Raw genomic sequence first — 22567 nt, 5'->3', positions numbered from 1 at the left:
TTTAATTATTTTATTTATAGAGAAAATGTTCTCATTTTCCTAGAGAAAAAGCGCAATGCTCCTAGCATTAATAGGGTTCGTAGACCAGGTGTTCAAATAGCCAACACGACGGGTTTAATATTGATCCGATCTGCACTCTGAAAATTCCATAAATACTAATAATTTGCATCAATTTTCTGCCTTTCCACAAAACAAGTTTTCCGTAATCCTTGGGACAAGAAATTAGTATGATTATTTCATTTATTTGATAAATATTTCAAAAATCCAAGGCGTAGATTATTAATTGGTGGAAAAATCGCTCGAAAATATATATAGAAAATTTATTGAGCATTGGGGATTTTTGGCAGCTGCATTTGGAATTATTTCACTTTTTGGCACACTTTAATAAACATTTTTATGGCTGCTCTTCACGATTCATCGATTGCTGAGCGATCAGCGACAATAAATCAAATAAGTTTATAAATAAATGAAGAATGAAGAGTACTTTTGTTCAACACTCAGACAGACATCTCAAGTGGCTTTTGTGCTGTGATGTTTCTGGCATATATGTATGTAAATATATGTATTATTGTTCATTGTTGATGTACTTAAACATATGTATAGACTTGTGTATTTGTTTGTGTAATTATGACATTTTTTTCACGCCAACTCAAGCAAACAAAACGGGCAGTAAGCCCTCTTTGTTTGGGCCACGAGTAAAAATCCAGTACACTGCGAGATATCCCATAAATTAAACACATAAAAAGGCGAAAACACATCATAAAAAATATATATATAAAATAATTATTGAGAAAGAAATATGTAAATATTCTCCTGTCCTGTGACAAGCCTCCTTTTGGGCAGCAATCAACAGAAATGATTCAGCGGCAGAGACCGAGGCTCCGCCACGTACTTCCTCATCGCCTCAGCTTGGGGGCAGGGGTATATGGAAATGACTGAACAATCAATAAGATACAAAACCAGATGCAACAGCTATGCGTAGATACGCTGTCAACATTTTTGCATTTCCGTATTTCTTTTATTTGTATTTTTTTTTTCATTGATTTGCATAGTCGGTCGATTGATTGCGCTTTTTCGTGGCCCACGCCCCAGGAATCAATAAAAAAAAATAAAAAAAATATATGCTACATACAACGAAATCTATAGAAAATTTGTTGATAATTTTTACTATCACGTGAGGCTTTAAATTTATGCACATTTATTTATGCCGGGACACCATGATAAATGGATTTGTCAAGTGGAAATTATATCAACATTTTGTGCCGTGAACATTGAAAAGTTAATGCCGCATTAATTATGCTTATCAAAATGGTTGATGGAGTGTCTCATACTACGAATATTTGTATTTATTTCGGGGGCAGAAAGAGAAACAAATTATGGTGGAAATAAATATTTATCAATTTTTAGAAAATTAGAACACCTTAAACCTCTGAGCCTTAGGCTTTTCTACCCCTTTTTAACCATCTTTTAACGATCCATTTCTAGTATTCTTCCAAGTCTTACGCATGTCAAATTTGAACTTTAAAAAATCTAATTTTAATTTGTTTTTCTGCTGATCATTTTACGCATTTTTTTTTGAGGCGGCTATTTATAAAAACATAAACAACAAGAGAGACCACTCGATCGAGCCAGAGAGAGCAGAGAGAAAGAGATTATCGCACATCTCTTTACCGAAAAACTGGCACAACAGCCGCCAAACAGTCTGCAAGTCCCTCTCTCGGGGGAATTTTGATATTATTATTTCAAATTTTGCAACATTTGGCCCCCTTGCACCTCTGCCACCTACCACATCAAATTGTTTGTTTTCCTTTCAATTTTTATGGCCCCTCTTAGCAGGTCAAGCCGTAAAGCCACAAGAAGGGGGAACAAAAACCAACTATATTTATGGGGGCGCTGATTACTTTTTTTTGTTTTTTGTTTTTGGAATACCGTTGGCTGCCTTTTAATTCTCCACACAAATGGCATCGTAGGGCCATAGACGAAATCAGAAAATCAGAAATGACACCGAAAGAAGACGAAAACCAGCGACAGACAGTGAAACTTGATGCCGGTTGAACTTTTTTCTTTGAGGGTATGTAATTATTAGAGATGGCAGCGTGAGCCCACACGAGAACAATTTAACCGAAGCGAAGTGGAAGACTTACAACGGAGGAGCACCGCATTTCATCGGTATTTTGGAAGTCAAAAGAATTTCTTTGCCTTCCCCCCCAAACAGTCACGAAATTTAGTCACGTTGACAGTCTTCATATCTTGCCCATCTCTAGTAATAGTTACTGCCTTTTGCTACTTCTTCTTTTTCCTCTGTTGCCATTGTTTTTGCTGTTGTTTTATTGTGCTGATGACCTTAAATTAGGCGTAGGTCTTTGGTTGATTTTTTTTTTATCGTATTCGTATTCGTCATTGTTGGCCAAGTTTTTTGTGCTGGTCAGCTGTTTTTTGTTTCTTATTATTTGAGCTTCGTTGTTTGGCCTCACATTGTAATAAATTACCACAGAAAAAAACGTATATTACATGCTCATAAAAGAAAAAAAATAGCAAGAGAAGAATGGACGAGGATTGGCTTTGAATGTCATGACCTGCAGGCAAAAGTGCTTAAGAATACAGTGAAACTTCGCTAGCGTGGCATTTCTTGAGACAAAGAATGTCTATGTCTTTAAGTAAAAATATTTCGGGGGTACCTCTTACAGAGGTTTGACTGTTTCTCCTATAAAAGTGAATGTCAGGCAAATGCAGAAACCAAGGAACACAAGAACAAGGGGCTCAGAGGAGGTTAGAGAGGACCATTCCAACGGTAAAGCAAACCATTCCAAAAAAAACCTGCACAAACAAAGGGAGGCGGCCAAAAAAACCGCAAGCCGCGTCTAATACAATCACACGAGAGACAGAGAGAGAGAGCGCCTAGAAAAAGGGAGAGAGGAACACACTGAGAGAGAGAGCGAGAGAGGCTCGGCTTAGGTTTTATTTAGCCCAGACGGCTTGCTCTCAAAATTGCAAGCGCAGTAATTAGTTTCCTTTTACTTCTTGCATCACACACACACACACACAATTATTTAACCGTTGCTTTACCTTAATCGTTGTCTTTGGGTGTTTCTGCTCTGCTGTTTCGCTCTCTCCTCCTATTTATATGGGGTTTATGCACTGATATTCTTTGATTTTGTTAGTCACATTTCTCATCGATATTAATTTCACTTTTTTGGCACTTGCGTTGATTTTGGCACCGGAACACACGCGGAAATAATGATTTTAATTATTTATTTATGCTTCAGTTTAGCTTTTTCTTTTAACTCTTTGGACATTGGACGAAGAGCAGATAAGTTGGCTGGATTCTGTGGATTGGTTTGGTTTTCATTTGATTAGTATTTCTGATTTTGGGAGTTGCATTCAACATTCACACGATTTTTGTATATGCCCAAGAAGGAATGGAATTCTGGTAAAAATTGCAGACAAATTTCCCTTTTTATTGGTGCTAAATTTCCCTTTCTATCCGCTTTAACTGCATTTTGGGATACATTGGGAAACTCTGAGACGCAGGAAAAATTAATTTAATTGTTCAATGTGTACAATTTCCCCCTTCATAGTTCTTATATTTCTCTTTGACACGCCCCAGGGTTAAAGAACTTTTTAACGGATTTCACTTCAAATTAAATTTTGGTCATGAAATTGTTATAAACATAACCTGAAAAGCCACAATGGCGGGCAGCATACAGCGGTCAACGGACAGCGGAAAACGGACATGAGTAACCAGAAAATGAGCACAGACATTACCAGCAATTGTCATAATTTTCATGAGACACACACACCGAGCAGACACTCACACATCTGTTTGCGTATATTTTTCAACAATAATAATATAATTTTTACAATTTTTCTTCGTGACTTCTCTGGTTTTGCTGCTGCACTTTTCATAAATTTATTTTTACTTTTATTTTATTTAGCACAGATGCGCGCGCGCGTTTTTTGTTGCTCCGTCTTCTAGGCTTTTTCTTTTTCTATTTCTTTTACTTTTTCTCCAGCTTAACTGTTTTTGTGGAGCGGAAGAGCTGTAAAAGACTCTGTTTCTGTTTCGGTTACTCTTTCGATTTCGTTTGGCGCCGACTCTCAATTGGGGTTTTGTTGCTTTTGATTTTTAGGGGGGAGATCGGGAGCTACGGTGTTGCGTTCGTTGCAAATGAAAAACTTAAAATGATCGAACGAAAATTTCTACGGTGAGGAGTGTCTCAGAAAGTCGAGTCGGGCAGAGCGGCGACGTCAGCGACAACGTCGACTGCGACGACGGCCGAAAAAAGCAACAACGAAACGAATTAACCGATCGCTGCCGACGACGACGACGACAGCGACAGCGACGACGACGCTGAGACTTGTGTAAATTATGCTATTAATTGCTCTCTCTCTCTCCGTCTTTGTGCTCGGATTGCTTGCTCAAGCTAAATACAGGTGAGGCATTAACAGAAGCGCTCTCACGGTAGTTGGCGCAGAGCAGCGCGAAGAATACAGCAAGTTCACAAAGGGATTAAAAATCATTAAAATATTTTAGAATACTATAGAAAATCCAAAACATTCGAGAGAAGGAGTTGTGCGTTCTGATATGCGAATCGCGCTATAGAAATATGCACCAAAAATATGTAGCAGTCAACTCGCCTTTCCTTATATCAATATACCTTGGACTGGCTTTAAGCTCTCTCTTTATCTCTCTCTTTACCGATAGCTTGGGTCTCTTTGGCATGTTTGTGTTTTGTGTTGTTGCCATCATATGCAGGTGTGTGACAGCAAGTTCGCAAAGGGATCAAAAATCATTAAAATAATTTAAAACACGATAGAAAAACCAAAACATTCGAGAGAAGGAGTTCTTTCTGTTCCCTATGTGTGTTCTGCTATGAGCAACTCGCGTTTCCTTATATCAATGTACCTTGGACTGACTTTAAGCTCTCTCTTTATCTCTCGCTCTACCGATCGCTTGGCTCTCTTTGGCATGTTTGTGTTTTGTGTTGTTGCCATCGTATGGCGCGCATGTGCAATGAACTTGTTTGGAATTGCAATTGCGATACAATTGTTGTTGTTGCGCTGCTTTAATACCCTTCATAATGGGCATTATGCTTTGAAGGAGATATTTTCACGAACGATTTCCGTCCCCACGAGATCGGATCACTATATCACTATGTCACTATGTCCTAAGGCACGAATGATAGAAATGATCACTCTAAAGGGTATCAAACGCCTCGTTCGTTGAATTTGTTTCTGTTTTTTGGAGGTTATTTAGTTGCGGCGACTTTGTGATTTACGTTAAATTACTCATACGGCATGTGACGCCGCTCTGTAATTATTTGATATTTGCTTTTGGGATCTGCGGCACATCACTCTCTGCTAACGGACAGCAGTATCAACAGAATCAGGAATTCATTTCCTCAACTTTAATGTAGGTCATTGTTAAGGGGGTGAAAGTGCTGCAATTATAGATGCCCCTCTACCGTCCACCCTGCCGGCGTACCCTCTCCCAATAAGGAAATTATGGCCAAGGTCAAAGAATTTACCGTAAGGTGAACTGCAATTCATCTTAAACGAAAGACAGAGAGAGACAGGGCGCGACGAGAGAGAGGGAGGGAATTTCCTATGCAACCTTGAGAACTCATGGGAATTCTCTTTCATTTAGCTGGTAACGGTTGACTATGTTATACCTGGTAGCCGCAGGTCATTTTGGGTATACTGTATTTGTGAAAATAACAGACACTGATACAAGAACTATATTTAATCCGTGGAGGGAAGAAACATAGTGAAGATCCTTAAGATGATTGACAAAAATCATCCTGAAACATGGGAAAGTTTTTCTCTTTCCCATGCTCTTTTATTCTATGCTGTAGATATCCCCTTAGTGGGTACCTCTAAAGTCCCAACATAGACTGAACATAGAGCATTCTTATTGGGATTCCGTTTCTTTCCTTCTTTGCCTCACTTTTCAGCTCATTTAAAACGCATGACTTGGCTCAAATTGCAAATTATGCAAATTTCACAAAACGAACTTTTGTGCAAAAATCAGAAAAACTGCAACATCATTTTGTGGCCGACTGTTCTCCATCTCGCTGTCGCTGTCTCTCTCTCTCTCTCCTCTCTCTCTCTCTATCTTTTGTGTATTTACAGTTTTTCGGACTCGAACATTTTCAATAATTTCAATAGCCTTCAATACTATTACACAATCATAAATTGTCTGAACGAAAATGTAAATGTTTTTCGAATACGATACGCCTTGGGGGGCTATAAAAAATGTGCAATCGCATGTGGTGCTATGGCTATGCCTTGCCTATGGCTATAGCTATGACTATATCCAATGGAGCGACTACGACTATGGCTAATGGTCAGTGGAATATGTTTGAGCACTGTGCACAACCGTACTCGTATCAGGGTCTCAGTCGGGTTTCAATGGGGAATACTCAACATAAATATTGCCAATCGAAATGGAATGCAGTCTTGAAAAACCTATTTACCGAAGGATAGTAAATGTTCTCAATACACAGACAGGACATTGGGCTCAGTAACACTTCAAGTGACCGCCCAAGCTTCATATTGGTATTAAGGTAAAGTTTTCTAATTCAAAATTGAATTTTTTTATGAAATTTATCGAAATTGAACAAAGGTCAATAAACCCGAACCAGCCACCTGCCTCGCTGCTTCCGTCTTGTATTTGAACGCCAAATGTTAATTAACTTTTTATAAACCATAAATAAATCAATTAAGGTATTGATTTTGGGGCTTGTCTGCAATTATCTTTGAATAAAATGAATTGAAACAATGCCAATGCCATTCACTGCAAAAATCGCTTGTACTCTTTTTCAAATTTGTTTGAATTTAGCTTTAGGACAACAATAAGTACTGTATATTTGAATTTTCTTAAATATTTGCACTCTTTTAGAACCATGAGATCCGTATCACATGGCATCCCATGACAGTCATTACCATAACAAACTTCTATTATCCTTTTCCGTCAAACTGAAAGCAAACTGCCCTCTCAAGAAGCTTCATTTAAATAACAAATGCAATTTTCTTTGCTCCCCCGAACCCCTCCGATTGCAGCTTAGCAAATTTTCCCATTTTCCGGAGACGGGAACTGTCAGAGTTCTCGGAGTCTCGCTCTCCATCCTCCGTTTTGAAGCTGATGAATATGCAACAAAGATTTACTTTTCAATTTTTTGTTTTGTTTTTTCGTCAGCTTTTGCACATTTTTTGTCCGCTTTTACCCCTCACTTGCTTTTTGTTGTCTTTCCTGCGGCATATGACGGAAGGTACAACACTGTTTCGACAGTGCAACTTTTTGTTGCAGCTGCTAAAAATAGCAAAAGGCGCAGCAGCAGCAGCAGCGGCAGGCAGCGGCACCAGAAACAGCATTGATTGCAAGTTGTTTGGTTTGGCAAATGACGACGACAAACACCATGGCATGGTGGTGCCACAGAGTGTGGTCCAATAATGAAAACGGAGATGAAGAAAAAAAAAGTGAAACCGGCTTGACAGGAAAATACGAATTTTCGTTGAAAATGAGGAAAAAATGTAAACGATTTCGATGTGGAGGCTGGCTGGGAAGTTGGTAAAGGTATTTGGCTCTTTTTTTTGTGGGGGATTTAGTCGGCGGTAATCCGCGTCCTTCCCACTCTTCCGAAAAACTATTTTCCGTGGTATTTAAGTAGCTGTTTAGGAGCTCCAAAAACTACGAAAAACACTGCACAAATGCAGAGCACGAGGAACAGAAATTGGCGGGTTTATACCCACCGTTCATCCTTGATTCCACTTTTAATGTCATCTACAGGACTCTTATTGAGAGACTAAAAGCGTGGCCACTGGGAACCTGTTCAGATGGTATCGATCTCTGAACACCCTTCCTCTTCGGTTGACCCATCTCTATGGATAATTGCTATTTTTGTTTACTTTTCATTTGCGCCATTTAATTGAATTGCTGCATAAAAATGAATGAATTTCTATGACTGCACTAAATGATCATCTGCCGCCGCCTTTGAATGTGATTTTTATTTGTTTGTTGTCTTTGAATTGAGCTTTTGTTTTTGTTTTCTCAATCAAAAGTCTCGCTTTTGGTGCGCCATTTGAATTTTCATCGAAATAAATTTGCCATAAATTTTGAACAGCAATTGTAAAAACGTGCAACAATTTCGGGTGGGACCCACCAATGACAATCTCTGTACCCGAAATCCGAAATGGAAGTTGCACCCAAATGCGATTCGGAAAAAGTTTTTTAATGGGATTTAAATTGCAAATGGGATGAGGGGGATTAATGGGAGGATTTCTGGCAATTTCCGCATGGAGTTCGTAGTTTTTAAAGAGACTTTTTAAAGGTCTATCTTTTTGATAAATGGGAGAAGTGGTAGACGTTTTCTGGTAATATTTAAACTTACTAACATTACAGATTAGGAAATGAATGGAAAAGAATGTCTATATAAATTTAATCTTCTATAAATCGCGTCATAAATACATGGATTTTTCACGGATTAAAGATAAGGTGCCTTATGCTATGACAACTTATTCTCTAAGATACAATGAAACCTCAAAGATTAAAGGATTAAATGTATTTCAGATTAGATGCCTCTTCCATGTACATATGTGTCTGATAAACATTTCTCCTCGGCTTTTACACGCATCCTTCACCTTTCTTTTCCTACAGAGTATTCAAAAGTGATTGCCGATTTAATCTGATTTTGGAATATATAATTTTATTCAGCTGTCAGCAATATCGTTATTCAAATCAAAATATATGTCTGTCTGTATGGCTCCATTTGTTGTTGAATTTTTCAATGAATTAATGGATTTTTTGTACTCGAAAAAGACTGTCAAAGGTTGCAAAACGATAGATAAATTCTAGTTTCAGAACTCGAAATGTCAAAAGGTAGTGACAAGCGCATTGACAGTTGTCCAAGGAGGGGGTCCCAGAGAGGTGGCAAAACATTTGTCATTCGCACATTTAAATATTCATTCAATTTTGCGGAGAATTCTATTTCGATTGCAGTTCCAATTATGCATTCAATCAATTTGTTTTCCCCCATATAGAACAAACCCGAACTCCTATTGATATATAATTTATTTACATTTTTTGGTTTTTTATTTTATCAACATTTCGCTCACCGCATGGGGCGCCATTAATTGGGGTCAATGTCAGGTTTCTCCCACCCCCCTCCTCCTCCTCCTTGTTGTTCTTTGTGGCAAAGGTAAACATTTCATTTCTGGTATTGGAAGGGGAACATCAATTATAAATGGGATACCAGCGAGCACGCAATCGAATTATTATAAATGGCCCATCAATGGAATCACAAGACTTAAAAGATGGTGATGCATCACCCACCACTGAAAAGCCTGTCCGAAATATACATTTCTTATAAAACTCAATTATAAAGTTGATATTTTGTTGGTCTTTGAGGGTTGGGGGGGGAGACTCCTCTACGTTTTAGTTTATCTTTTCTTAGTATGCGATAAGGAATGATAGCTGGTGGAAAACAAATGTTGAGGAATCATGGAAAAGGAATTTGATTGGATAAATTAGTCTAAAATTGGCAACATAGACTGATGGAAGTTATGTTATTGACTTCAAAACTTTCCATAGATTCCATGTATTTTTCCCCTGTTTTCCCCTATCTTTAGAGACTTTTTCTGGAACCTTTCCAGATGGCATGCGTGATCGTGATGCAAAGCAAGCGACAAACAGACTCCCCAATCGTTATTTTTCCATTAGCTTGCAAATATGTATGTTTACCTATCATCTACGTGTACGAGTACCTACATCAGTCAGTCAGCCAGCCCTCAAATACAGATCAAACACAGCTGAAATCTTGGATGTGCGAGGAGACTTTATGACATTCAAAGATTGAGGTTTTTCGGGAAATTTCCATTTAGCGAAAATGTAAATTTTACTGCGTTCTTTTTGTTCTTATCGGATCGGAGCGGCTTTCTTTGCCTTTGAGTCGAGTCGAGGCGAGGGGCGGGGCCGGGCAGGGCCAATAATTGCGGACAAATATCAGGTAGCTGATGGCGATAAGCAATGGGTTCTGTATTTATAATTAAATAAACCAGCCAGAGCCGAGAGATTAGTGAAACTGAAATTTGATCAGTTGTGCGCGAGGGAAAATCCCTCCCAAAATTAATGATAGCACGAGTATTATTTCGGCTGGTAAAAATATTTATATTCTGTAAATATTAGATGCAATTTGCCTTTCCAGAAGTTGTGTTGCCTGTCAGTAAAGCCATTAGGTAATTGAGCTGTTTAGCCATTTATGGTGGCCCCTGATCTGGGGTTCACGTGTCACCACTCCCCTGGGTCGTCGACTCACATCCTTGTCTATCAAGCGATCCCCATTTCATTTGTTTAGGCCAATTTCCAAAGCAATAAATTTGTAAAGCAAATCATAATGTTGGAAGGACAACGAGCAAAACAAGATCCGAGACTAGCGATAGCGCGCCGAACAATGTTCGCGTAATGTACAATAATGACAGATAATTATATTGATATATGTGCTCGATCTCGAGACGATTGAATGCCAAAACTGATTGGCATGGCGGGTCGCATTAGGTGGCATTGAGACACCCAAACGCAGAGGGTGTGAAAATCGATTAAATGTGGAGAGAATATGCATATTCCTTGGACCACATTCTCTTTGATGGAAAACGCTTTCTATATTCCACTTTCAATTAGGCCTCTCTCCCGGTTTCCAATTTAAAATGAATAAATGATACACTTTGTTTCCCCTAAATAATTCCATTGGATTTTACAGCGCATTAAAGTCCCCGAAAATTGGCCACTTGCAACAGCAGCCAGCAGACATTTTTACTGCCACATGCTAAAATATTCATGAATAATAAACGTACTGGGGAATATATGTATTTTTCTTAGATAACGAATTATAATTCGTCGCAATTTATGAAAAGAAATACGCGAAAATTGTTTACAAAGTGTCCGTCCATCCGCAACAATGGCATTGTGTGTGGGGGAAAGGGAAATCCGAACCGTGCATATATCGGGCTATATATTATATAGATATATGTGTCAGTGTTTTTCAAGTGCCAAAAGTTTTACTACTGCACGGGTCATTGCTTTATTAAGAAAACTGAAAGCGAGCGAAAGGAAATTTCGAAATATTTCATTTAGTTTTGGGTACCTGTTAAATCGGGATGGCTATACTATATAAAGGAATGGACTATAATTAGCTGCCTCGTGTGTGTCGGTGTGACAATCGTTGGAAACTGTTCACCGCTCGTAAATAATGATGGAAATAGTAATTAATGGGTTGTATATTTAGGTGGGATTAACACTTGGTAGGGGTGATTAGAGCGCCACGAGCGTCACGCTGCGAACGAGAGATAGAGTTATGGAATGGGGTTGATTTACGATTGAGAGCCTTGCAACGATAGGGGCATGGAAAGCCCCACAGGGAAATGAATGAATTCTAATAGATAGAACTAATGGAAAAGATTATGATCTAAGTTCTTTCTGGACTTTTCTACCCCAAAAACTTTATCTGGAAATCTATGTAAATAGCTAAGGAAATGAATTTATTACTAATATTCTCACCCAATGCCCCTTACTCGGGCAGTGCTTACGCAACGCCATTTGCATGCTGAATAATTTCAAATTAATTGTAGCAATTAATTCATATTAAAAAGCGGCATTGCTCATACGCCGCGTGGGACACAGCCGCAGAGCAGCCACAGAGCAGGTCGTGTAACGATTTGGCTTCTGTTTGATTTGGCTTCTGTTTTCGATTAAACGCAGTTTCATAATCGTTATGCAAACGATTGTGGTGGCCTGTGGTGGGGGGGGCCAGAGCACACAATGCACAATGGCCACGCCCCAGGACAAACGAGGTCCGCAGACAGAGGCAGCTGGCAGGCCACAGGCCACGACATCAATGGCAGCGACAACGACAACGACATAACACTAATGAAAATTTGCGAAAACAGCAGGACACAGCGAACCAGGAGCAAGAGGAGGTGCAGCAGGAGGTGGAGGACAATTTGCAGCAGAAGATGGAGCAGCAGCAGGTGGACATGGAGGTGGAGCTGGACAGCGGACAACGGACAGCGGACAACATTGACATTGCACTTAATCCTCGGCTACAGACACGACCGCAGCCACGGGCCCAAAAACATGGACAGGCCGAGAGCGCCTATCGGATGAGCACTGTGATGGGTGGCACTGTGACACTGTGGCACAGGATATGCACTCTTCTTAGAATTTATTCGATAAGCTCGATAAGATCATATTTCTTTCAATACTGTAGCATTGACAATCATAATGAAACGTGTTGTTTTTCCGCTTTTTCAGACTTCAGCGCACATCAAGTCGAAGGCCCAAGACCCCGTCTTGTCTGTCATTAGCCATTGCTTGTAAAATCGCGTCTGGCAGTGCTATTTTTAGAATGCTTTCGAAATTCAGTTCGTATGTTCGACCCACTATGCAATCGATGCAAATTATGGCCAAAAACAATGCCGGAGAGCAGCCGAACGAATGGAAGCGGAATGTTAGTGCCATTTGTTGTATGTTGCTATTGTTGTTGCATGTTGTTTCGGTTTCGGTTTCGGTTTCTGTTGCTGCTGTTGTCATAGTGCTGGCGCTGACAGTGTTGCAGCTCTCGTCACAGCTGCAAGTGAAAGTCAAACATGAAACGCTTTTAGACAGCCACACAGATACACACCAACACTGGCACACATGAGCACACAATTTAACAGATATTTAGAAGAGGGAGAGGTCGAGGGAGGAATGTGCCTCATTTCAGGGTCAACTGCTATTTACAGTCGCTGTCAGTATAAGTTATACAGAACAGGACCGAGCCGACGACGACTAGAGCAGAGTCCCACACATCCATGGCCACCATCATCCCACACATTCCTTCACGCACCCATTACCATCTCTTCATTATCGCTATTATCATTATTATCAGACCCGTTCCGCAAAAACCGTCACACTTCCCACCATACAAAAGCGTTATAGAGCCTCTGTCGGGCCCGACTTGTGGGCCGGACTCTTGCCGCTGTCTGGTCTGTGGCGTTCTTTATGATATCATTTTATTATGGTTTATATGCGGCGCGAAACAAAAGCCAAAAAATCCCCATCGCTCCTGAAATTTCAATTAGCATTCCGAGGCGGGCTTCAAGATTGATTTTTTTGCTTGGGCGTCACTCAAAGCGAATATTTTTGCCATGTGAATAGATGGCAGATTTGAAGATCTGGCTCTAGATGGGGTCAAGGTTGCTTATCCCATATTTCTTTAGATATATTCTCAATAAAATTGTTCACTGGCGAGCATGATTATATGTTTCTTGCAGTGTATCATTATGGTTGAGATGATGAGACCTCAAGAGCCAATTACGAATAAGTATTCTCTGACAAGATCTTGGCTGATGCTTCAAGACTAACTTGTTTTGAGTCATATTTAATGTAGAAATATAACCAAAAGTGGGACAAATGCCTTAAGAATCCTTCCAAAAGCAGAGAAATAAATATCATCCTTTGCTTACTCTTTATACTCGTATCCTATGTACTACTCCTCAGTGCTCGCAAACAAAGAAAAAACTCTTTAAAAAAACTGGTTTTCTGCTTGAAGACTCCCTTGCTGACTCTCTTACTGAAGAGCTCTTGGAGGGCTTTCAGCCTAAGCGAATATCAAGGAGGGCTCTTCCATCAGACTGCAATTCCCATTTATGTAACACGTTTATCCCTCATAATGCGAAAAGTGCACAACGAATTTCGTAACTCAAGTGTCTGGCATGGGGTCTGGCCTGCAAATGGGGATTGTCTTTGTCTGTGTCTGTGTCTGGGATAGGGACTGACTCTCGGTATGAAACAACAAAGAAAAGTGACCAAACAACAACTTGAAAAGGCCTTAGAGGGGAAGAGGGCTAAGGAGAGATATAGACATGTTGAAAAGAAGCACGAGAAGCAGATATACAGGGCCGAAGGAGAGGAAGCACCGCCAAGAAGAAGGCCTAAAGAGCGACTGAAGGAGACGCAGTGCTGTAGGGGAGAGGGCTTAAAACATCAGGTAGACAAAAGGCCGCAACGAAATCTGCGATCAAGGCCAACGAAAAAGGGTTTCAAGGTTATAAATTACCAGCCGCAGGGCGACAGTTGCGGCTTAAAGTGTTTTAAAGGAAGTGTCCCCAGCACGCCACTACACTAAAAAAAAACGATATGCCTATATCTAAAACATTGAACAGTTAAAGTTCTAAGAAAATAACACAAAAAGTTTCAGTGTAGAAGGACACACGCTCTCCCTTCCACTTCCAGTGTGGCTTAGCAGCACGGGAGGAGTACTATGGATTTTTTCGAGTGTAGTTGCAGAACAAGTTTGAAGACAGAGACAAAGGGTATAAAACAGAAATAAGTAGGGAGGGAGAATGAGTGAAGAGAAACTAGGGGGAAGAAGGGGGCAGTGAAAGAGTGAGAGACAAGTGAGAAGAGGAAAGGGGGCAGGGGAGTGGCGACTGAGTAGAAGTGCAATCAACTCCCCTCCCGCTCTGCCAGTCTCTGGCCTCTCTGTTCTCTGGGCAACAAAAAAACTTTGAAGGTCAACAACGATAACTACCCGGAGCCCCCAGCCCCGAGGAGAGTCTACTATATAAAAATTCTATATAATGAAAATGACACAACGATGTGGTGATGAAAGGGACGATGAAGGGGCAGGGGCAGGGGGCAGGGGGAGGGCAAACCATGAAGTGAAAGTTTTATAGAACAAGAAATATTACGCATACGCCGTGTGGCAAATAACTCAACTCGAGTGAACTTTTACTTTCACTTGAATGATGGCGGAAAAGTGCTACCTCAACGGGTGCCCCCAGCACTGAGAGAAAAAACAGTAGCTAGGTTTTTGTCTTAGAATGTTATTTAAGAAGGAGAATTTTGGGATAACAGCTAGAAGCAGAATCCTGTGGAAGGATCGCCAGAAGAGATGTCCTATATATATTCGAACATCCTCATGTTGAACCTTAATAGGGGATCTGTGGATCTCTATTCCTTTTTTCTGAGTGTATCTGCCTGCTAAATGAAATGTCCAAAAAGTTGGCCAAGCATTTGCCAAAAAAAAATTGTTGTTGTTGCCGCTGGAACCAGAACTTTTGAACTGGCTTTAGAGAAACTTTTTGATGGCGAAAATGTAGGGGGACAAAGCGGTTAACGTTGTGTAGGCGCGAGGAGGGGAGGAGGAGGACGTGAGGAGGGGCTGTGGCAAAGTGGGTGGCAAAGAGGCATGTTTGATGACCTCAAGGCTTGTCGCACGTGCTTCAATTGTTTTGCAAATAAATAGCAAGTTTTCTTGCTGTTCTTTTTGACTTTTCGGAAGAGAATCAAAATCTAGGCGGAACGGAGAAGGGGATCCACCTTTCCACCAGCCTTTCGGTTGGGGCTTCATTTTTTACATAAAGGATAATTCATAGTTTGAGGACTTTTTTATTAAATGAAGCTTGTTTTAAGAGTTGAAAAATACGTACTAAGTCCTTGAAAGAAGGTTCCAGGTAACTGTAATCTAAATGCCACATTTTGCAAAGACCAATCATGCTTGAAGCCACTTTGCAAACAAATTGTGTAATCAAATTATATGCCATTCCTGGAAATAAGATAACCTCCTCTAACGTTGCGCAGTAGAGAAATACAAAATGGATTTCTTAGAACCACACAAATTGCGACTTTTCTGCAAGCAGTTTTCTTGTGAAAAATAATACCTTTCCGTCCGTTCCGTTCCGCTTTAGCTTAATTTAAGGACCGGTGCATTGACTGCACCTTGCATTGCTACCTTTTTAGTGACACCTGTTCCCTCAACGTGTGTCTCCTTATTATTTATTTTAATTATGCAATGTGCCGCAACTCTTTTTTCGGGTGATTGTTTTTTGTTTTTGACGACTGGGTGCCTTCAGTAGGGGAGGGGGCTCGGGTTCGGGTGCTGGTTTGGGGAATTAAAATGTCAAATTCAATTGATTTATGGCCTGGCGATTCGTTTCGTCTGTTACCATTTAAATTGCAAAATTGCTTTGTGTGTACGTAGGTCTTGTTTTTGTGCGCTTTTCTCTGACGATTTCCCCATATTCGATTTTATATTTTTTTTCCGGAATCTGTTAATGCGCAAACATCTCCAGACGTCAATCACCCTTTAGGGAACCGGGTAATATGTGTGAGTAAGCACAGAGATTGCTCTGGCAATGTGTTGGAATTTAAGTTTCCTTTCGTATATTTTTGGATTTTTGTCGGGAAGTATTATTCAGTATGTTCATTGGACAACAATTCTATAAATATTTTCCCATCAATTGTTTATTACCATTTCAGTAATCGTATTTGTTTAATTTTCAAACTAGAATACCATAAAATACATCGAAAATATCTTTACAATTCATAACTAACTAACTAACAAATATTTCTGCAATATCCAATGGATACCATTTTCGATAAGTATCAATTAAATCAGAGAAGCACAAGCACACTTCCTCGATGATATCTCTCCTTGATGAGTTACCTCCGTTTATACTCCCTTCCCTTCCCATATATAAGTAATTCTTAAAACAGATCTATATTCTATCAGCACTTACCAAAATTTGTACCTAGATTTGAGCTGGAAGTTTATTTCGGGTTTATTTTTGTACTTTTTATCAAAAGTGCTGTGCTTCAAAGTGCTTTAATTTATTTTTACCAGACTCTCAGAGGAGTTTTTGGGTGTTTTTAAGTGTTTACTGGCTCTACATGGTGCATTTAGAGGATATTCGTGTGGATTCTAACTAAATTCGAGTTCAAGTCTAAGAAGAAAAAGCTTCAAAGTGCACTTTGAGATCTCAACCAAGATCTTATACGGATATGTCTTGAACTACTGAAAATTGGAACTCTACAGACAAAGAATGTTAACAAAATTGGTTGGTGTTTGTTTGGTGGTAAAAAAGTGATATACAAATTACAGAACAAAAGGTGTTTCAAGAAGCATTGACAGAACGAAAAGGGGGGCTAAAACATCATGACTTACTGCCAGGAGAAGCTGCCGGTGATGCCGTCTTTGAGTCGATCCCTCAGAGATCGCTGTCGACTGGGTCCCGAACCGGTCAGGGGCGGCAGGATGGGATTCTCGCCATCCTCGAGGACCGTGGCTATGTTCGTGGCGGAGGTGGAGATGGGCGCGCCGGCATGCTCCATGATCGGTGGCTGTTGGTGGTGGTACTGATGGTTCGATTGCTGATGGTGTGGCGATCCCGGCGGTGCCCCGGCGGCCGGCGAGTCTCTGTTGTTCAGATGTCGTCGAAACGAGCCGTGACGGGGCGAATTTTCGCGTGACATTTCGTTAGGTATTTGTTCGTGATTGTGGTTATATTTTGATGATGTATTTCGTGGTTAATTGATTGATAGATTTACAGAAGTTTGGCATAAAACAATTAGAAGCATAAAACAATTAGTTCAATTGGAGCCAATTATTTGCAGTTTTGTATCTTTTTCTTTGGTTTTGGTTTTGGTTTACTTAGATTTTAGAGATGAATAAAACGAGCGAGCGATTTGAAGTTGCTTTTGATAATTAATTGATTCTCTTTGGTTTCTGTTTAAAGTTTTGTTGCTTAGAGGTGGTGGAGTTTATTTAGATATTAAATTGCACATAGAGCCAAAAATATCAAACGGTGTGTAAAAGTTCTATTCGGCTATTCGGAGGGGTAAGGCATGTCACAAAAAGAAAGGAATATCAAAGAAAATGACAGTTGTAGAGAACGGTTATAGATAAACGTATAAGATCAGTAGAGTACGAGTGTAAATTTTGAAAAAAAAACTATGCAAAAATAGCATACGCGACACTTAGAGGCAAACATTTGTGGTGGGGGGGAGGCCTATCCGGTCTTGATAGGGTCTTCGATATTTTAAGCAATGGAAATGGTGCAGTGTATAAGCGGCGAGAATGTTGTATAAGAGTGTAAGTTCTATATTGTAGAAGAGTTGTTATGTAGTGTATAAAATGTTGTAGTAGTAGAGTTGTTAATATATTTAGTTCCGATTATAATGATTATCATATTGTTGTATAAGAGCTGTAGGATAGTTGTAGTAGTGTTTTTTTTTATTTTAGTAGTAGCTTATTATAGTGTAAAGCACGCAATATTAGGTATGGATATAAGAGATAATGGATGTATAAGATCGAAAATATACGAGAGAAAGTATTTATTGGAGTTTACTGAATCAGCAGAGGCACTAAAAGACGCATAAGACTTGTATAAGAGTTGTATTAGAGTATTTTTTGAATATTAAGCGTTCACAAGCAGCATGCCTAGTATAAGGTTTGTATAAGAGTTTTTTTAGAAATTTGGAAAAATATTTTGGAAAAATCGTTAAAATTTAGATGGAAATTCGTGTGTTTAAGGATGAACTTGAGGTTGAGAAAGGAAAAACGCACATTTCAGTTCGTGTCTCGTGGCGGATCTGGATCTGTACACAGAGACGTTTGTGTATAAGAGTATGTCCTTAGCGAATCCAATTACAAACAGAAAATCGAGTAACACGAGGCATAGCAGCCTCACGATTGTGAGTATAGACAGTATTTACATAAAGTTGGGGTGTTGTTTGAGACTGGGTATAGACACGGTACAGAGTCAAGTCAGGTTAGCTATAGGTGGCATAGCAGGGCATAGCAGGATCAGCCGCGGTAGCAGTTGCTACTGGAGCAATTTCAGTTGCAGTTGCACAAACGAAGGCACATACAGAGTACGATTGGGTGTTCATTATTGCGAGTGTCATTACGGGCTGGACAGCGATTAAACAGCAAATTGTGTGTGTACATTTGGGCAGACATCTATAGATAGTACATACACATGTATATCGTAGGGAGTAGGGGTAGCAAGGCAATCTATTGTATATTTCAGTATTTGTTTAATGTTTTTTTTCTTGTTTGCTAATTGTTAATTCTGTTTCGTTTTTGTTTCAGTGTTTGTTTTTCTTTTGCTGCTAAACTGTTGCGCAAATATTTGACATACATCTACATATAGTACATACATAGATACATACATATATATGTGGCTGGCTATAGGCAGACGATTATACGATTATACGAATAAGTAATATATGTATATATACGAGTCTGTTATACGAGCATTGTTTCGCTTAATTAGCTTTAGGCTATTCATAATTTAATTAGCAATATGCATATTCTTTCTATTTGATATTTCTATTTCTATTTCAGTGTATCTGTAGCTGTATCGGTATATGTATCTGTATCTGTAGCTGTATCTGTATCTGTTGAGTGCTGAAAAGGGACCTCCTCCCAGTGTCTGGGGCTTGGGGTCTGGTCCCTGGTGTCTGTTGTCTGTGGTGTTCGAATTTTGGGTTTGGTTTCGTTTTTGTTTGTGTGCGCTAGATAGTTGTATTATTAGCTTTATCGTTAGTTTTATAAGTGGATTAGATATTGGTTATCTAGTGGGCAACGAACCTGCAATGACAAAAGTATACGAAAGGCTTTATTATTATTAGTGATTGATGATTTATAAGTGCACAAGATAACTGCTATCTTAAGGATAATTTTCAAATTTGTTTAGCCTTTGAACCCATCCGAAGCCCAAGCAAACCTTCCTTCAAGGTCACATAAGCCCGGAACTCATCCCGAATCAAATCATCCTCCACCCGCCCAAAAATGCCATCAACGACAAGAAGAACAACAACTGGATTAACAAAGTGTAACTCAACTAAAAAACTTTCGACAGGGTTCTTAACTGCCTGCATAAACTGGATGACAAGAAGTTGGCCAAAAGCGAAAATAGGGAAAAGTCCCTTAACAACTTTTTGGCCAACATTCAAAGCCAATTTGCAGGGCGTTTTCCTTGTTTCCCCGGATGTTTGGCTGCTATTTATGCCATGTTGTAGCTTTTGTTATAAAGTGTGCAAAATGGCATGAAACTTTGGCTTTGCTTTGTCCTTGCTGTATCGTACAGCGAAGGGGGAAGCGAGGACAGCGAGGGGACAGCCGTGGGGCGCCTGCAGCCAGCGAGACATGAATTTATAATAATTAAGAGATGAATGCAGATTTTACCCTTACTATAAACAGGATACCAGTATCCATATATGGCTATGGATATGGGAAAACAATTTCAGTGAATGGACAACCTTTTATTACTGCCATTTTCAGCGGCAGTTTCCAACCGAAAACTAAATTCAAAACTTCTTTCTGTTTCGTAGGGGAAGGCTCTATTTTCTGTATCTCCCCATTTCATTTGTTTACAGACTATATCTAGACCCCCGAAAGGGTATTCTCTTTGAGTGGCACACGATTCGCCAACAATTTTCCATCCCCAAGCACTCTGCGTTGATTGCAAAATGGACGCACGTGCAGCCGGCGAACGGCACGAAAAAAAAGCCCCAATCCCCGCAAGGACATGCCAGCCATCAACAATAAGGATTACCATAGTCCTGCTAAATGTTCGCTTGTTTGTCGATTGGCAGAATGCATTTGAAGTCATCAAATTCTGAAAACTAAACGCACTCAATGCCATTCAAAAATACAGTAAATGTTCGTGCACTCAATGCCCGCCCATTTTCTGCTCACATTCCGAATGAATTGTAACAGGATATGTAATGCCAAAAAAAAAAACAGAAAACAAAAAACCAAACCTTGAAGCCTTCTAAGCCCTGCTCTCCCTCTCTCTCTGTCTCTCTTTCTCTGGGCCATGGCCCAGAGTAGGCTCAATGTCAAGTTGCATTAGAGTGTTTGGGCCCTCAAAATATTCAGAAGCCGCTAAATGAATTATGCATGCCACAGGGTGGCACGGTCCCAGGGGGCATGGCATCCCATCCGCATTATGCATTGGCAAATGCTAAACGGATTCATGGGGCTGATGATGGTGTGGGTGTGGGAGTGGGAGGGGCAGTGCCAGTGAGCCACGGGCCATATAGTTAAGTAGAGCTAGAGTGATGGGTAGTGATAGTTGGCTTATTTAAATGCTCCTAAAAATTAGGTTATCCTGCTCCCCATTATATCCCCTTTAGCATAGCTTTCCCGACTCAAAATCAATCCCCTCCAAGAGCCTCCATTCCATCCAAAATGCGACCATTAGCCCCGCATAGGCAGCTCCATTTTGATTAGCTGTATTTCCAGTGGCAGCGCAAGAGTATGCTATAAATTTTGAAATCTGTTCAATGGGTTAATGGTCGGGGGACCATTACAGCGCTCGCGTATCGGCAATTAATCTCAGTCATTGCAAATTACATTCGCATACGGCACTCGCATGCTCGTTCAATATTTAATTTACTGCGCGAAGAATCGCTGGATCCCCGGCTTGATGTGTGTCCTTTTTGCAATGTAATTACGGCATCCATACGCCAGAGCCTCGGGGCAGGAGCTTACGCTACGAAGAAGGACCAGCCGCACATAAAAGGACTTTAACTGTCTCTACTTTATCCTTACACTCACACGCTCTTTATGATTGTTGCGCACACTACAAAGGGATAGTATGGCTTTGAGGGGATGCTTGGCATTAGCTTCTTTTAAGCTATAAAGACAATGTATAGATAGATGATGTCTGTGCACTAATATGCTGTGGTTATAGCTCGACAAAAACTGTCTTTATGGGAACAAATGTTAACATTTTTGAAGATATACGATCCAAACTTTTCCGCCTATAGTTTTATTTATTCCTTTCCAAAATAAAGACTGAAAATCGGATCATTCTGTAGAAATAATAGTTATATATGTATCTGTTAGGGTATCATATGCCTCGACTCTTAATCCTACGACTTTTGTGTCTTCCTTTTTCGTTATGAGTAGTTTTTTCTTTCTGCCGGCGGAATGTCTGTTGCTTTACCCTTCGACGTAATGGGCCACCCTTCACCCTCCTCTACTCCACTCTTTTCTGCTCTTTTCTGCTCTTTCTTTTGCTGTTCTTTCTGTTTGCTTTGTGCCCCACAATGTTGTTGTTGCTGCTGTTGCATTCTGTTGGATGCTGTGGCAGAAGGAGGTGGCACCAGCAATGCCATAAAATGAGCAACGAGGCACATTTAATACTCGCACTTGAAGCGCATTTTGTAAAGGCCGCACAGTGGTTGGGATTCAAGGAACAGAAAGTAAAAACTCATCATTAAATATTTTGTTGAAAAAATACATTGCTTCTAAGGGAGTTTCCGTCTCCCACTCCGATCGCCCACTGTGGCTCCAGAAGTTTTTCCTCTTCCAATTATAAGCCCTTGTATGTGCCCACTGTGCCTGCCGTGCCGCCTCTCTCTCTCTCTGTCACTGTGCGGAAGTGAGTGTGTAGACATGTGCGGCCATGAGCATTACAAGTTCTCTCTTTTCAATGTGTGCGTGCCCCACTGTGTGTGTGTGTGCGTAGGTGTGGGTTGAGTAATGACTGCATTCAGCCTTAGACAGAGGGAGTGAGAGACAGCGACAGCGATAGAGCCGGAGCATTGGAAACGCGTTCCAATGTCCTTAGCCAGACAGTCCTTACGCTTGTTCGTTTCAGTTTTTGAAGGCTATGCACTTAGGCGAGGTCATAAATATGCGGCTCAAATGTTATGTAAAATGTGTGCGCCAACTTAAAGCCCCTTGCAGGCTTTAATTGTGGCCCACACACACACACACCCACACACACACGCATA

General features: G+C 40.3%; 1 protein-coding gene across 16 annotated transcripts in view; it reads right to left on the bottom strand.

The window, feature by feature from the left end:
* Positions 1-17412, bottom strand: part of mtd (TLD domain-containing protein mustard) — a 70722-nt gene extending 53310 nt beyond the window's left edge. For 11 of the 16 annotated variants that reach the window (XM_015182358.2, XM_033385680.1, XM_033385683.1 and 8 more), the window contains exons 1-2: positions 3862-3916; positions 3067-3326 (exon numbers count right to left, since the gene is read on the bottom strand). Coding sequence is in view for 3 of the 16 variants with exons in the window: in XM_015182374.2 (XP_015037860.2) it covers positions 16980-17287 (308 nt within the window). In the remaining 13 variants the exon portion in view is untranslated. Of the gene's footprint in view, positions 1-3066; positions 3327-3765; positions 3782-3815; positions 3832-3861; positions 3917-16979 lie in introns of those variants that run through there. The other 5 variants (XM_033385676.1, XM_015182356.2, XM_015182374.2 and 2 more) reach the window with 5 other exon arrangements.
* Between the last annotated feature and the right edge of the window lie 5155 nt (positions 17413-22567).

The sequence above is a fragment of the Drosophila pseudoobscura genome, chromosome 2, assembly GCF_009870125.1.
Source record: "Drosophila pseudoobscura strain MV-25-SWS-2005 chromosome 2, UCI_Dpse_MV25, whole genome shotgun sequence".
In the NCBI taxonomy this organism is placed as follows: Eukaryota; Metazoa; Arthropoda; class Insecta; order Diptera; family Drosophilidae; genus Drosophila; species Drosophila pseudoobscura.
This window is presented reverse-complemented; position numbering and strand designations above follow the sequence as displayed.